General features: G+C 35.8%; 1 protein-coding gene across 4 annotated transcripts in view; it reads right to left on the bottom strand.

Moving 5' to 3' along the window:
* Nucleotides 1-1169: 1169 nt before the first annotated feature.
* Nucleotides 1170-17358, bottom strand: part of LRP12 (LDL receptor related protein 12) — a 97865-nt gene continuing 81676 nt past the window's right edge. For all 4 annotated transcript variants that reach the window (XM_033202453.1, XM_033202451.1, XM_033202450.1 and 1 more), the window contains 4 exons: nt 11265-11467; nt 8920-10024; nt 7020-7152; nt 1170-3475 (listed from right to left, as the gene is read on the bottom strand). In XM_033202453.1, coding sequence (XP_033058344.1) covers nt 2609-3475; nt 7020-7152; nt 8920-10024; nt 11265-11467 — 2308 coding nt within the window. In that variant the 3' untranslated portion in view covers nt 1170-2608. The remainder of the gene's footprint in view (nt 3476-7019; nt 7153-8919; nt 10025-11264; nt 11468-17358) is intronic.

Raw genomic sequence — 17358 nt, forward strand, 5'->3', positions numbered from 1 at the left:
AAGACGAATGGGCATGATTTTTAGATAGTGCACCATGGTTTAGATAAAAAGCTTTAACATGATAATGATGTCAAAATCCCCTAATCTATAAAATTAAAACTGTCTTAAAAAAAAAAGTACCCATGGATGTTCTGTGGAACTCAACAAATTGATTCTCTCATTCAAATGGAAATATAAATAAGAATATTTGAAACATTTAAAAATCAGTTATTAAAACAACAAAGGATTGGTATAAAAAGAGAAAAGCAGATCAACAGAAGAAAAAAGAGTCTAGAAACATACCCAAATAATATGGAAATGTACTATATAAGTTCCATTTCAAATTAGTAAGGAAAGGATCTATTATTTAATACATAGTTTTGTGAAAACTAGGTAGTCATCTGGGGGAAAAAAAAAGCGAAGCCTTAAATTCAGAAGCGATCAATGATTTAAATGTAAAAACACAAGTAACAGCAATGCTTGATTTTACTTTTAATATTCAAACTCTAATAATGTATTTCTTCCCTTTGAGAAAAGTACAGAAAATGTATGCATAGTATATTACAATTTGCAATACTATAATATGGCATTGATATGCCTATGTACATATATGGTTATTTCTAGAGAGATATACAAGGATCTGGTATTGGTAAGTGTCTCTTTCAAGGGAACTGAAAGATGGGTGTTGGGATAGAAGAGGAATTTACATTTTACTATTTGAACCAGGAAGATGTATTAGTTAATTAAAATAACAAAGTAAAACATATGCTAGAAAACAAAACCAAAACCCCTATACTTGATGGTATATTAGTACTAGGGTGTAAAAGATTATTTGGTAACCCGAATTCTGCCAGTAGAATATACTATAGGGGTCTAAAATGTATGTGAAAACAATTTAAAAAGAGAACTGATTGTGTTACTGCATCTTGTGAGATATGTCAACTAAAACGCAGTTAATCCATTAAACTCTTTCATCTTGTGAGATACATCAATTGAAGGGCAGTCTCAAGCAAAGTAATATTCAAGTCCTTAGAAAATTTTACCCTCGAGTACTGGTAAAAGTTGCTACTTTACTATAAAGCAGTTAAAGAATGATCTCCTTCTAATCATTTTTATTCTAGATATATTGCATATTTTATGGCCTGAATTTGTATATGCACCAAAATTCAACAAATAAAGAACAACTTTGATTTAAAAAGTACCTCAAGGCAATAAAAAAAATCATTTTAATTTTTGATACATATTAAAACATCTTAGTCAGTTCCTCCTGACAGCATAACACAGACAAATACACAAGACTTCAAACATGCTTGAAAATGACATTCAGCAAAGTACTTAAAATTTAATAAATAGCAATAATCACACACAAATACATTTTTCATACTCAATCATTAAACTACTAAAACAGACAGCTAAAGAATAAATAAACAGCAACTGACATAAAAAAAATGTCGGGTTTTACAATTCACACTACTTAAAAAGGGGGGATGATCTGAATGATTTCTCAATTTTCTTGTCTTTGAGAGTGTAGCATGATCCTCCCCCAGGAATAAAATATATTGAAAAAAAATCACTCTTACAACAATGTATTTCTTAAATACAACAAATAAATATGAAACCAGCAAAGCAATTTCAAGTTGTAATAAAAATGCCCCCCGCCCCCAGCCAAAAGCTATGGAAATATATAGTCGCTGTGGTAGCAAATAATAGTATTTAAAGTGATAGTGCTTGTGCACTAAGCTCATCTGAGACCTTGATATAATTTTAGTGCAAATCCCTAGGGTCCAATACAAGCGCAACCCTGTATTAGGGAAAGACATTACCAGTTGGAACTTATCTTGTACAATTTTTGTACATGTTTTATAAAGTTCAAGATTTAATGCATAGTAGAATATTTTCGTCCACTTAATTCTGTTGCTAAATACAGATGAAAAAAGAAATGACTTGGGATTTTACCATTTGGTTTGTATCATGTTAGAGTATTAAAGTCAACATTAGAAAATCTTTATAAAAGAGTTTTGTTTTTGCCAGTAATTTATCTAACTCTGGCTAAATTTCACATGTTAAACATAAGAGAAAAATGTTTAGACAAAGTTTGCTTCCCTTTGACAAGTTCATATGATAATGAAATCCGATAATGGACAAATGTTAAACAAACGAAAACGCAGGTGAGTATAAGGGTGTTTTTTTGTACATTAACAACCTTAACATCTAGTATATTAAGTTACAAGATGTGTTGACAAAAGCGTAAACATTTCAATTAAAATAAGGTATTATTTTGTACAAACAAACCATTTAACATAGGATAGATAAAAATGACAATCAAATGAGTTTCAGCAGTCACATTTCTACAGTGAACTACAGTATCAGGATGAAAACAATCAGAAACAAACGAAAGGACATTATTGAACAATATGAATATGTAATGCATTTTTAGCTGCTAAAATAGTAAACTCTAAGTTCATAGAGTTACAAGTTGTCGAATTTAACCATGCAGGCTAACATATAATAATAAGAAATCACCCTGCATTTTTTCTTTTTAAACTAAAACTAGTTTAACTGTAAAGTTACAAAATAATAAATGGATATTGCTCCAACTTGTATACAATCTCCCTTATGTGATTCGTACCTAACAAAGTAACAAAGCCTCATCATCACTCGTTTCGTTTTTCAGTGTTACTTCCAAGCAAGTGTCTGGTATCTGGGCAGTGTGGACAATACCACAGCGCTCACAGGGGCCATCTCGATTACTTGGCCTTACTCCAGGGTTTGTTGCACTATATGGTTGTCTAAGCCCTTGTCCTTGATCTGAGGCAAGATCAAGAAGAGGTCTGGAGCAGTCATTCACATCAAAGTCTGAAGATCCATCAGAAACTGGAATTAGCATTTCAACATCATCATCATCTTCTCTTCCACTTACCCCATTATCAAGTTGTCTCAAAGGACTCTGGTTCTGACTTACGGAACTTGATCGTCCTAATGTAAAACGTACCCAACGCAGCCCCTGAGTCATACGACTGAGTGCACTTGTAAGCTGGTGACGTGCTGGACTCACACTTGGGGGTTCCACACTTGTCACATCCCTTCCATTATCTGCATGACCACCTCGGGTACTCTGAGTTGAGGAACTTGCACACGCTCCTACTGTCGCTTCTACTGCCGTTGTGGGAGGGACTTTTTGAGGCAAAGGAGCTGCAACCCCACCAGATGCTCCTGCCGTATCTCTTCTCTCATTTTCTGTGTCTGTATCATCAGACTCCACGGAAAACAAACTTCTGTGAGTATGATTTCTCTCAGGTTCTCTACTGGTACTCTGACTAGAGACAACCTCATCTCCATCTGCTGAGACCAAAGCCAATGACCCAGAATGACGTGATCTTGCAAAATTAAAAATACGGTTCCAAATGTTGCTTGATCTGCCTGCCATAGGAAGCCTGACTGAAGTAAATCCAAGCTGAGATCGTACTGCTAGCCTCAGATTTTCCAAAACAGAAGCCTACAAGAAAAAGAAAAGGTCTTAAGATAGTTAACAACAAGGTCCTAAGATAAAAAATACCCTTCTCTTAAGAATGTGTTGTGGTTAAAAATTCTGTTACTCGTTGTTGCTTGGGTCTAAGGAGGAAAAATTAAATTCTCTTACCTATGTGGGTTCATCCTACTACAGAATCTAATCTACTAATATAACTTGAATCATTGCTGTGTTTAAAATTTTCTTGCTATTCCATTTTATATATGCAACTTAAAAATGATATTTAGTGTCAACTGTAACAGTTGTTTCAAAATCTTACATCATAATCCAATGTGAAAAGTGTACCAAAGCTAGAAAATAAAATTGATACTTCTGTAACTACGGACATAGGAGAATCTCCACCATAATTGACGAAGTGACCAAAATGAGTTTGTGAAAACCAGGCCTTTTATCTTTTTTCTTTTTTTAAAAAAGGAACACATTAGATTTAATTTACAAGGCTGAACTTTTCCAAAACATGTGAAAATTGCATTTCACAGAGTTGCTTCTCAAGGATTTGGTGAATGGATACTGAGGATTTAATTATATTGTCACAAATAAAGGAATTATATTTGTAATACAGCATAGAAGACAACAAGAAACAAAATAAGTTAGCTTGTTTATGTCACTACTCAGTGGTATCTAGACATTTAGATTCCTTCTCAATCTTTAAAGTGTTATTTTCTATAGTTTAGTATTAAGCATAAATTATCATATCATTATTCTCTGAAAGCTAGTTAGCTGTAATTAGTGTATATGAAAGGTTGCCCAACTGAATAAAAAATCTATTCTTTTTTCTAGATGAACGAGTTTAGAGTTTATTTTTAAAAGCATATAGCATTATATAAGATAGACTTTAAGCTCCATCTAGTGGTTATAAAAAGAAGTATTCAAATTTGAAATAGCTTTCACCAACCTGGCATTTAGTATTTAAAAATTTTATTTCCAGGAAACAATCTCAAGTTGATACACTCTCCTTCAGATGATGATACTATCTCCTGCCAAAACTCATACCTCTTCCTTTTCCCCTCACGTAAGAAAGAAGGTAGAAAATAAGGAAGATGTCCTCTTATGTTCTGTATCTCCTTGTGGCTGGTATTGCATTTATTTATGCTTTCCATATAGGCCTTTCCATAGTGCCATGAACATAATTTATGATAAGTTAAGAAGCTACTATCATAGGAACATTTCATAGTCTAACTTTAGTAAGGCACAGACTGTCAATAAGAAATTTGGATATCGGCACACATGGATTTGCTATACAGATGAGTAAGATTTTTCACCAATTAACAAGTACCTAACTACAAATTAAAAAAAAAAAAGAAAGAAAAAGTGGTTCACATTTCTAATGAACTTCTCCACAGATCTGCTCCTCAACAGTGAGCATGCAAGTTTTAAGGCTTCATGTTGAGCACTATGCTATTATATCCAGCAATGAACAAAAGGCTCTTCTGTTATCCTTCTCTGTTGTGCTGCTATTAGCCATCAAGATCAACAATGCCTTCAACATACTTTAATGTTGACTTTAACATTTGGTTTGTCATAGTGTTGGTGAAACTCTCTACTTAGTTAAAAGTCAGTTTAATTAGGATTAGCAATCTAACATTTTATGAGGGGATCTCATGAATGTTCTAGGAATAATTTCATATACTTCTTCAGTTTACGAAGGAGAAAGCATTCCTCAAAAAGCATTTCTACTTTGAGTGAGATGGTGAATTACATCATTACTTATTTTTTCCAAAAACTGCTATAAAAATTTGATAATTTGTTACCAAAAGCTTCAAACTTGAGAGTTTAATTTCATTAAATGAATAAAATCTAACTTACCACCCAAAAACATACTTTATTTTAAAATGTTGAAGTAGAATTCTCCCACAAGGGTAATATAACCTGAGAAACTGGGGTAGTGTGAGGTAATAAAGAATTTAACCTCACCCAAAGCCTCTGTCCTTGGCTTCTGGGTCTCCAAGCCCTTCTACTGTCTTGTCTGAAAGCAGTGTCTTTGCCTGGGGACCTTGGACCAGCCAGATAGTAAAACTGATTTAGAGTGGAAGCTCTGAACCATACCAACAGTGTGATATAGGGTGAGGGCTTTGGGTCAATCTCTGGATAAGGCTAGAAACTGGGATTGGCCACATGTGCAATTAATCCTGCCTATGTGCTAGTGCACTAGTACAAACTCCAGACACTGAGGCCTGGGTGAGCTTTCCTGGTTGGTAACACTCCATGCATACTGTCACACATCTGTGTTGACAGAGTAATGCCCTCCTGTCTCTATGGGGAAAGGACAACTGGAAGGTCCATGTTTGGTACCCTTCTGAACTTTGTCCTGTGCATCTTTTCCCTTGGTTAATCTGTATGTTTGTATCCTCTCCCTGTAATAAACTGTAACCGCAAGTAAGTTGCTTTCAGTGAGTTTTCTGAGTCTTCCTAGTAAATCACCAAACCTGAAGGGGATTTGGGGAACTCCTTGAATTTGCAATTGGTGTCAGGAGTGAGGACAATATTGTGTGAACTGTGTTCCCTCTAACTTTATGGGGTTTAGGGGTGGTGGGTGGTAGAGAATGAAGTAGGTGTGTAAAATCAACCATGATCTGATTCTTACCTTAAAAAAAAAAAAAAACTTTCCCCATAGCAGGGCTGATATAAAGAAGCCACAACTTAGGTTTTTCCTACTTTGCACACAAAATTCCAACCAGTGGAACTTCTGACTGATTTACTTAGGCAGTTACTTATGGAGAAATGTCTTGAAACTACAAATTCTCACCAAAGATTTCCTAAAAGACTCCAATAAGGTGATAGACTGTAATCAGAAATCCCATTTACCAAAAAGGAAATGGTATTCTATTTTGAAAATAATTATATTACTAGGTAAACAATGTTTACCAGTTTTAATTCTAATACTGGAAACAACAATTTTTATAAATGTTTCTGAATGAATTTGCAATTTAAGTGTATAAATCCTTATGCCTAAAATGAACGCTGGCACATTTTTAAGCACGACAAGAAAATTTTTTTAATTGCTGAGAAATTTAAAGAATTCAGAAACATATAATGAATTACTATATAAACAAAATGCTATAAATTGTTAAACACTGTAAAATCAGGCTTGAGGATGTTTTTCCTCAGGTAGAAATGTTAACTTCATTTCAATTACTTTTACTTATAACTGGTTAATCTAGCATGTTATATTACTAGCATATTAATTTTAGTGTTCATTCTTAAATCCTGTAGATGTTCAGGTCAGGTAAAAAATAATTTGCTAAGCTCAATACTTTTGAATTATAATGCACTAAATTATCCTAAACAGTAAAATGCTTCAGACTCGCAAAACCACATCAGTGGAATGAAAAATAAACTTTTGTAGTTTGTAGTATTAAAATGTAATGAAAACTATGACTTCAAATCTTCCATACATTTAAATCCTTGATTGCAAAAATTCTGACAGTCAAGGGTCTTTGCTTTATCATATATACAGGCACAGATTTCATTTTAAGAGAAAATGTAATAGAAACTACACATTACAATATACCTGATTAGGTGAACAAACAGGAAAATCTTCAACTGGTGGAATTAAACCCTGAGCAATCAATTGTCCATAAGAGGGCGGAGCTTCTCTTCTTAACAATTCTGCTTCCACTCTTGACAACTGTGTTTCAAATGATCTTTGAGAGTAGATGGAAAGAAAAAAGATTAAAAGGGGGAGCTAAGAAAAAGAACAAATTTCCATTATCAGTAATTAAAACAATCTGAATCTTGGCATATTTGATCATTTTAAAGCTTAGTCATTTGACAAACATTTACTGAATATATGTATTATCCCTACACTAGGAATACAAAGTTGAAGCAAGCAGTCTTCAATGGGGCTTTAAGCTAGTAAAAGCCTGGATCACCGAGTTTTAATGAATGAAAATCCCTGTAAAGGTAAAGGGAGAAATAATACAAGATCTTACAACTCCTAAGAACACTGTATTTACTGAATATATGTTGACGTCTAACTGGGATCTCTGACTCTTCATTGTGCTCTTTTGTTGCAACGTGGTAAAAAGTTTTCTTGCCATTTACACTTGCCCAAAGAAAAGATGCAGAGGCCAGGTGCGGTGGCTCATGCCTGTAATCCCAGTACTTTGGGAGGCCAAGGTGGGCGGATCACGAAGTCAGGAGTTTGGGACCAGCCTGGTCAACAGAGTGAAACCCCGTCTCTACTAAAAATACAAAAGATTAGGCAGGCATGGTGGCAGGCACTTGTAATCCCAGCTACTTGGGAGGCTGAGGCAGGAGAATCGCTTGAACCTGGGAGACGGAGTGCAGTCAGCTGAGACTGCACCACTGCACTCCAGCCTGGGTGACAGAGCAAGACTCTGTCTCAAAACAAACAAACAAACAAAAAAAAAAAGGAAAAAAAAGAAAAGATGCAGTAATGGTTATTACAATACTGTGCGTCTATGTGCCATCTATTAGCCATCTGTTATGTAAAAAGTTCTTTGTTAAATCTATTATTTGTAATTCTCCTGGGACTGAAGGTCATTGTCTCCACAGGGACATCTCTGCCATTAACTTCTCTCAGGTCCCATTTACCCTGGATCATACTGAAAACTACTCACTCTGAAGGTCACCCTTTAACAGTTCACCATTTCTTACTAAACTGAGAACTCTGAAGTGCTGTTGTCACTTAACTCTACAACAGGACAATAGTCTTGTGTTCCAATCGTACCTCCTATTAGCCCTTCATACGCATCCTGGGCTCCAGATAAACTGAACCATGTGCTTACTTTTTGAGCAATGCTGGACATTCCTACTTCTATATATTTTCCCAGGTTATTGCTTTAACAACACCTTTTCCCCTATCTATATTCTACTCATACATTTCAAGTGGTACCTCTCCAATTAAAGCCTTTCCACCTCTCTTCCTCATTAGATTAGGTATTTTTCACTTTGTATCATTTTGTTTTACAGCTCTTTACAGCATTACACTTTTGTCATCTTACTCCATGCCCCAATTCCTTCCTCCTAACTGTAAATTGCTTGTGATATTATACCTTATTCATTTTTCTATTTACCTGTATGCTTTGAACATAGTAGGCTATCACATATCTGGAATTTTTGAATTAGTATTTAGAAAAATACAGGTTAAAACACTAAAACTGAGAGCTGCAGCTTACAATATTCCTATAAAACGGATTAATCTGAAAACAGAAGCTGGTAAATAGACTGCTTTTTCTCATAACTCTAAATATTTAGTTTGTAATGTGTTTGGCCTTTTGAGTCTTGGGCTTTTCACACTAATTTTATACATCATCAACAATCTTTATCCATTTCTAAACTAATATAAAACAAAAATACATTGCTAATCCTCAAAGTACTCATTTCAAATATTTGGGCCTGCTTTTATTGTGGAGAGCATAACCTTATAGTTCTGTCCTGATACTGACCTTCTTTCAAACATTCTCAGAGAATAAAGCTTACAAGTACATCCCAATGCAATGACGAGTAACAGGCCACAGATGAGGCTCCCTATGACGGCAGCAGTGATGACTCTTGTAGGCACGATTACTGGGCAATTCTCTTCATCGCTGCCATCACCACAGTCATCTTGAGAATCACACACCCAACTTTCAAACACGCAACGATTGTTTTTACAATGGAAATTTCCTGGTTGGCAAAAAAAGCAGTTTTTTTCATCTGAGCCATTTGGGCAATGATTCTGGTAGTTGCAGCGATCAGAACGAGGATAACAGACACCGTTTCGGGAACATGGAAATTCTTCCTTCTGGCACATGGTACAATTGATTTCATCCCTTCCATTTGGGCAATGCCAATACCCATCACAACGCTGCTGCTCAGTATAACACCCCCAGTTACCTCCACAGGGTATTTCCCATGGCAAACAGAACCCATCTACTTGGTAAGTAGCATTAAATCCCCTCGCAGCATTCACTTTATCAGCACAAAAATGTACCCTTATCTGTCCAGAAGAAGAAACAACTGTAAGAGGTGCATGAGAATCAAAAGCTGTCAACACACGCAAAAGCTTGTGTGGATTCTCCTCTAATCCATCATATATTTTGACATAATCACCATAACCAGTACCATCAAGTTTAAAGTCAGTAAAGCGTAAAATGACTTTACGGTGATCACCAGTGTCGATTAACCAGGTGCAATTGCTTCCAGGAGGATAAAAGTCTGGGTAATTGGGAGAATTAAAAGTACCATAAAAATATTTTAGCCACTGCCCACACGTTGGCACATCACAGTCTATCTCATCTCCTAGGTCAAGGCAGTCAATGTTTCCATCACATTTTAAAGATTCAGGGAGGCAAGTGTAAACTTTGGTAAAACGGGATAAACACTGGAACTGGTTGTAAGCACAGGGTTGAAAAGCAGCGGCAGTTGGAGGATTAGCTTCTTTGGCACAGATCTCTTCATCGGAGCTATCTCCACATTCATCCATGTTATTACACTTCCAGGCTTCTGGTATACACTTTCCATTACCACAACGAAACTGATCACAAGCACAGTTTGGTTCCTCAGATTTCCCTGTGAAGATGTGAGTAGAAAGGAGATGGAAAGAGAAGGAGAAAAATTATAATCTTTAAAAGACATAAAACAGCAAGAGCAGTATTTTTATAATAAATGTTCATAAAGCCCAAGTGCTACGAGTTTTAAAAAACAGGTTGGGTTTATATATATATATATATATATATATATATTTTAAAGTTCCAGGGTACATGTGCAGGATGTGCAGGTTTGTTACATGGGTAAACATGTGCCATGGTGGTGTGCTGCACCCATCACCTAGGTATTAAGTCCAGTATGCATTTAGCTCTTTTCCCTAATGCTCTCCCTCCCATCCTGCCCTCCCCAAAAGGCCACAATAAATGTGGGGCCTGTGTCCATGTGTTCTCATTGTTCAGGTGCCACTTATAAGTGAAAACATGCAGTGTTTGGTTTTCTGTTTCTGCGTTAGTTTGCTGAGGATAATGGCTTCCAGTTTCATCCATCCATCCAGCTTCCTGCAAAGGACATGATCTCGTTCCTTTTTATGGCTGCATAGTATTCCATGGTGTATATGTACCAACATTTTCTTTATTCAGTCTATCACTGATGGGCATTTGGGTTGACTCCATGTCTTTGCTATTGTGAACAGTGCTGCAATCAACATACGTGTGTATGTGTCTTTATAAACAGAATGATTTAACAGATTGGGTTCTAATGACAAATCAGTACTGGCACACTTACTCAACAATTCAACTTGTTAAATGCTTATTGTTATTCCATGAAGATCTTTGCATTTTGATCTAAAAGAGAGGACTAATTCTGAATTATTCACATTTGTATGATCTGGTCATGCTTTTTAGACACAGTTTAAGAAAAGATGTCTTTTTTTCTGAGACTATAAACTATGAAGGTGAAATCTGTTAGGTCTTTTCTTTGGGGGTATAAAAACAATAATTACCACAAAAATACATTCTGAACTTTCTGGATATGAGTAAGCACTTGAGAGATAAAAGGCTATTCTTAGAATAAATGTATTTAAGATGTTTAAAAAAGAAAATTAACCTTAGTATATGAAGTTAATCATTTTGTTAGAATTATACAAAACACTTTTTGGAGACCCAGCCTTAGGGCATCTGACTTTAAGCTTCTAATCCTCAATCTCAGCTGCCTCGAGGGCCTACTCCTAATTAAATGCACATTATTTAGAAGATTAGCTCCAAAGTGACAGAGCAGTTAACACCATAAAATTCAGTTCAATCTTTCTTATTTAAAAACACACCTGAAAAATATGCCAGTCTGAAACCCTTTCTAGAGACGCTGTCATCTGAATGAAACCTAATCCAGATGTGGTCTTGTGAAGAGATATATGGAGGTGGAATTGTGGAACCACAAGCTCTGTAACTTTCAATATTTTTGTATGTTTCTATTGTCAACCAGTCCAAACTGCACCTTCTGGATCCTTGAATATCAAAATCCTGAAAACTGGGGAAAAAAAAAAAAAATCAGAAATGTCTATTAAAAAGGCAATTTTGGAAAAAAAATCATATTACAATGTAACTGAGGATATTATTATAAGCTTCCATATACTGACCGATTCTCCTGGGTCTTCCAGGCATACAACCATATCATTAGCAAATAATAATACTAATTCTATGTTCCTCATATATGTATTTCTTCTCCAGATTGTAGAAAAATACTTCTTCACAAGTAATGCCAGTTTCAAAATAATGTTAAAAAAACAGGTGACAGGTGGCACCTTTTCTTTTTCTTTTCTGTGTGTATGGTTGGGAAAGACCACTTCTAACTCAGAACATCCTGAATTGTTCTGTGTTCCAACCAGAATCACCTCTCCCCAATCTGATGAACTGAAGTAAACACAGAGAAACTCAGCCTTCTCTTAGATTAATACTTGCTTAATAAAAAGTTTGCAGCTGACATTCTTAGGAGAGTAATTAGCACAAATCTGAGCAAGGTAAAAGACTGAAAAAGGAACACATGAAACATGTTTTTGGTGAAAAGTCCCTGAGTTTGGGAATACTTTTTTACATAAATCACTTTATAGCCAAATACTGTCTTGTAGTTAATAAAATGTGGGCATAAGTATAGGTCAAAAACATCAAATAAATAACAGCACATAGAAAATTAGTCATTGCTTATGAAAAAAAGAGAAACCAAAACATAGTTTTACAATAGCTGAACATGTCTCAGCAAAAAGTAAAGATCTGACTTTATCTTCTTGCCTTTGCCTTAAACTAAGTGATAGTAAAGTTAATTACTCAAGGCTTCTTCCTCAAATATTCTGAATAACTAACAAAAGCTGATAGACAATTCGATTGTTTCCAAGTTTGCACTATTATGAAACTATGCTTTAAAAACTCCTGGCCAGGCACGGTGGCTCACGCCTGTAAACCTAGAACTTTGGGAGGCTGAGGTGGGCGGATCACGAAGTCAGGAGTTTGAGACCAGCCTGGCCATGGTGAAACCCCATGTCTACTAAAAATACAAAAGTTAGCCAGGCATGGTGGTGTGTGCCTGTAGTGTCAGCTACTCAGGAGGCTGAGGCAGGAGAATCTCTTGAACCAGGGAGGCAGAGGTTGCAGTGAGCCAAGATCGCGCCACTGCATGCCAGCCTGGGCGACAGAGCAAGACTCCGTCTCAAAACAAAACAAAACCTCCTTATACACGTACATATCTCTCTTACACAAAGGAACAATAAATTCTCTAGGACAAACTGTTCTAGAACTAGTATTGTTAGATCAGAATAATAATTCCTCTTTAAATCTGACAGACCCTGGCAAAACATGTTTATATGAACTTACAATTCTACCAAGTCTGTACCGTATATCCCCCACATTTAGCAAAATGACATATTCTATTTTTAAAAATGTTTTGCCAATTAGGTAGACAAAAGAGATTTATCACTTCTATTTTGCATGTCTTTATTTACTGAGATTGAAATGCTTTTCCAATTTACTGGTTATTTCTGTTTCTTTTACTCCAAATTGCCTTGTTTTTCAAACTGCCTCCTTTATTCATTAATATTTCTTATTTAAGAACTCTACATATTATAAACATGAGCTTATTTGGGGGCATGTCTGTTATGTAAGACAGGTCATATCCACCTACATCCACATTCTTTCTCTCTAACAGTCAGTGTGGTCAGTCTTTTTCATTTTAGTCACTGATGGGTGGCATCTCTTATTGTGGTTTTATGTACACTTCTCTGAAGAAAAATTTGGTGAACATCTTTTCATGTGATTGTTGGCCATTTTTATATCTTCTGTGAAGAATCTGTTCATGCCTTTTGCCCATTAAAAAAAAAAAGTTATAAAAATCCCTTTTATATTCTTGGCTGGGCATGGTAGCTCATGCCTGTAATCCCAGCACTGTGGGAGGCTGAGGTGGGCAGATCACTTGAGGTCAGGAGTTCGAGACCAGCCTAGCCAAACAACATGGTGAAACCCCATCTCTACTGAAAATACAAAAATTAGCTGAGTGTGGTGGCGCAGGCTTGTAATCCCAGCTACTCGGGAGGCTGAGGCAGGAGAACTGCTTGAACCTGGGAGACGGAGGGTGTAGTGAGCTCAGATCACACCACTACACCCCAGCCTGGGTGACAGAACAAAACTCTTATCTCAAAAAATAAAAAAGGATTCAAGTCCTTTGTTAGATATGTGTATTGCTAATATTTTCTTCCAGTCTATGGTTTTGTCTTTTCATTTTTTTAATGGAATCTTTTAACGAGCAGAAGTTTAAAATTTTAGTCTTGATGAAGTCTAATTTATTATTATTATTTTTGCTTTATGTTTAATGCGTTTAGTGTCCTAAGATATCTTAGTGTTTCCAAAATCTCAACGGTGTTCAACTACTTTTTAAGTATTTCAGTTTTAGTTTTTACATTTATAGCTGAGATTTATATAAATTAAATTTTGTGTGTTTGAAAACACACAAAATGAGATTTTTTTTTCTTACATTTATCTAGAACATAGAAGATACTAATTTTTGTTCTATCACACAGTTAAATTAGTCTGATGACCATGAACTTGAGGAGGTTTGGTTTTTTTATACTTTGTTTAAAGCAAGTTTGTTTCTGCTTTGCCCTTAGTCTCAGGGAGAATTCTTAGTTTAAGGACACTGTCTTTACTTGTAAAGTATGACACACAGAGTTTCATTAAAAATCTCAAGGCATTTATTTATGAAGCCCTATACTGGGTCTCGCCTGTGATGGACAGGATTCAAACTCCACATGCTGCCTCTGCTGTGGTGCACAGCAGCTGAAATCATATAGTCTTTTCAGCCTTCCCGCTGTTACTCTCCAGCGGGTTCCTCGGAGTCTTCTTTATGCACACACAATTCATGGGTCAGCTAAGGATCTGAGAATAATTTAAATGCAGTTACTTTCCAGTTTGTGGTTCTCTCCTTTCCAGGAGTTACCTTATTAATTAATTTCCAGTTATTGTCGCAGCCTCAACTGCATCCTGACATCTCGAGCTAACAAGACTATGGTGATCTGCTTGAGTTCCAGTCACTCCACGTTGCACGGACTGGCAAGAATCTTCAGAGAACTGGTAGGAAACAAGCCTATCTCATGAAGACTGGTTCCTTCTTTCAGGGGTGGAATACTCTCCAGTTTTTGCCAGTTTCTTATTACTCTCCAGATCCTTCAAATAGTTGGTTTTAAAATATTTTATCCAAACTTTATAGCTCTTGTTTATGGGAGATCTAGTCCCATTCAAACTAGGGAATCCCTTAATAAACTTTTAGTCCACTAGACATTTAAGATTCATGAAGGCAAAGGCTGGGAGAGGTGGCTCATGCCTGTAATCCCAGCACTCTGGGAGGCCGAGGTGGGTGGATCACCTGAGGTCAGAAGTTTGAGACCAACTTGGCCAACATGGTGAAACCCCGTCTCTACTAAAATTCAAAAATTAATTGGGCATGGTTTTTAATTTTAGTCTTGATGAAGTCTAATTTTTTATTTTTGCTTTATGTTTAGTGCATTTAGTGTCCTCTCTAAGATACCTTGGTGTTTCCAAAGATCCCAAAGATGTTCAACTATTTTTTAAGTATTTCAGAGTTTTAGTTTTAACACACCTGTAATCCCAGCTACCCGGGAGGCTGAGGCAGGAGAATTGCTTGAACCCGGGAGGCAGAGGTTGCAGTGAGCCCGAGATGGCACCACTGCACTCCAGCCTGGGTGACAAAGTTAGGCACTGTCTTGCCACAAAAAACAAAAGATTCATGAAAGCAGAAACATTGTCTAGAATAAGAAATAATAAGTATCTGTTCATGTATACCCTATTTGATTTAGTTTGCTAATTCATTTAGGATTTTTAAATGAATAAGTAAAATTACTTTTTGGTTTTTTAAATGCTTCATAATAATTTCTGTAATAAAAGCACTGTTGACGTATTTGTGCTCTGTGCCTATTTAGAATATATTGAGTCAGGGAAAGAGTTTCAATTTCTTAATGTTTTTTGGTTTAATCAGTGTTTCTTAAACTTTTGATAATTTAAATTTTCTTAGAAATTGATTTCATGGGCCGGGCGCAGTGGCTCAAGCCTGTAATCCCAGCACTTTGGGAGGCCAAGATGGGTGGATCACGAGGTCAGGAGATCGAGACCATCCTGGCTAACACGGTGAAACCCCGTCTCTACTAAAAAACACAAAAAACTAGCCGGGCGAGGTGGCAGGCGCCTGTAGTCCCAGCTACTCGGGAGGCTGAGGCAGGAGAATGGCGTGAACCTGGGAGGCGGAGCTTGCAGTGAGCTGAGATCCGGCCACTGTGCTCCAGCCTGGGTGACAGAGCCAGACTCCGTCTCAAAAAAAAAAAAAAAAGGAAATTGATTTTATGTTGATAGTAAATTTTATTACTACAAAGCTCTGTACACAGTACTTTTATACAATTTAAAGACATTTTTTCCTATCTGTGATCTTTAAGTTTGCTTTAAACTGCTTAAAACAAACATATAATTAGCAAATAAAAGTTTTCTCTTCCTTGCCATTGTTTTTATATCACCTATTTCTATCTATTGCACTGCTGCATTGACTAAGAATTCTACTATAACCAGTAAAAGCACACATTTGTGTCTTGGTCCTTGGTGCTAAAATTAACTTTGACATTAAATCTGCTTTTTTAAATTTTTTACCAGACATCCTTTACCAGGTTAAGGAAATTCCTTTTCTATTCATTTGGTAAACTTTGCTTATAAAACTAGTTCTAGAGTCTTAATTTGAACGCTGATTCGATTTCTTCAATGGCTACTGATTCATCAGTTTTCTAATTCTTCTTGAATCAATTTTAGTAATATAAATTTTCTTAAAAATAATCCAATTAATCTACTTGTATAAAAGTATTAACATAAAACTGCTTATATTCTTATGACATTAAAATTTTTATGTTTATAATTATAGACACTTTTGCTCTTTTTATCTTCTCTTTTTCTTCAGTTTTGCTTTGAGTTTTATCTATTTTCCTGAGTTTTTCAGAAAGTCAGCTTTTTGTTTTATTGAATTTTATTATTTTCCTGGCCTTTACTTCTACTTTAAAATTTACCCTGTAATTCTTTTCCTTTCCTTAGTTAAATGCTGAGCTTATTTATTTTCTAATTTTTAAATCAATGCATTAAAGTAGTAAACTTTCCTAAGTATTCTTTCAATGTATTCTAACAGCTTTAATATGTATTACTTTCACTATGGTTATTTTAAAAACATTTAGTCCCATTGTGATTTCCTCTTTAATTCAGGAGTTATTTAAGAATATATTTCTAAACATACAGGTTTTATTTTTTTTCCTTTATTTTAATTGCGTTGTGGTAAGAAAAACACAATCTGAATGATGTAGTCTTTGAAATGTATTGAGTTCCTTTGTGATTTAAAACATAATCAATTTTTATAAATGTTCCACATGCGTTTGAAAAGAATGTATTTTCTGTTGAAATAAGTATTAAAGGTGTGTTAAAAATCTCCCACTGGAATTGTGGATTGGTCAAATTTGCTGGGCAATTCTCCACATTTTTCTTTGCATGTATTTCAGGCGACGTAGTTAGGTACATGAAATTTACTGCTGTTTTTTTTTTTCCTGGTAGATCACCCCAATTGTTACTAGTATTTTGTGCCTTAAGCTCAATTACAATGGTTGTTAATCTTCCTAGACTAGCTTTCTCTTGATGAGTAGCTCCAAAGCTAACCTTTTCTATCTCCTTGTTTTGTTTTTGTTTATTTTTGAGACAAGGTCTCACTCTTCTGCCTAGGCTGCAGTGCAGTGGTACATTCATGGCTCACTGCAGCCTCAACCTCCTGGGCTCAGGTGATCCTCCCACCTCAGCCTCCTGAGTAGCTGGGACCACAGGCAATGTGCCATCACACCCAGC

The sequence above is a fragment of the Trachypithecus francoisi genome, unplaced genomic scaffold (genome assembly GCF_009764315.1).
Source record: "Trachypithecus francoisi isolate TF-2019V2 unplaced genomic scaffold, Tfra_2.0 Lachesis_group7, whole genome shotgun sequence".
Classification (NCBI taxonomy): Eukaryota; Metazoa; Chordata; class Mammalia; order Primates; family Cercopithecidae; genus Trachypithecus; species Trachypithecus francoisi.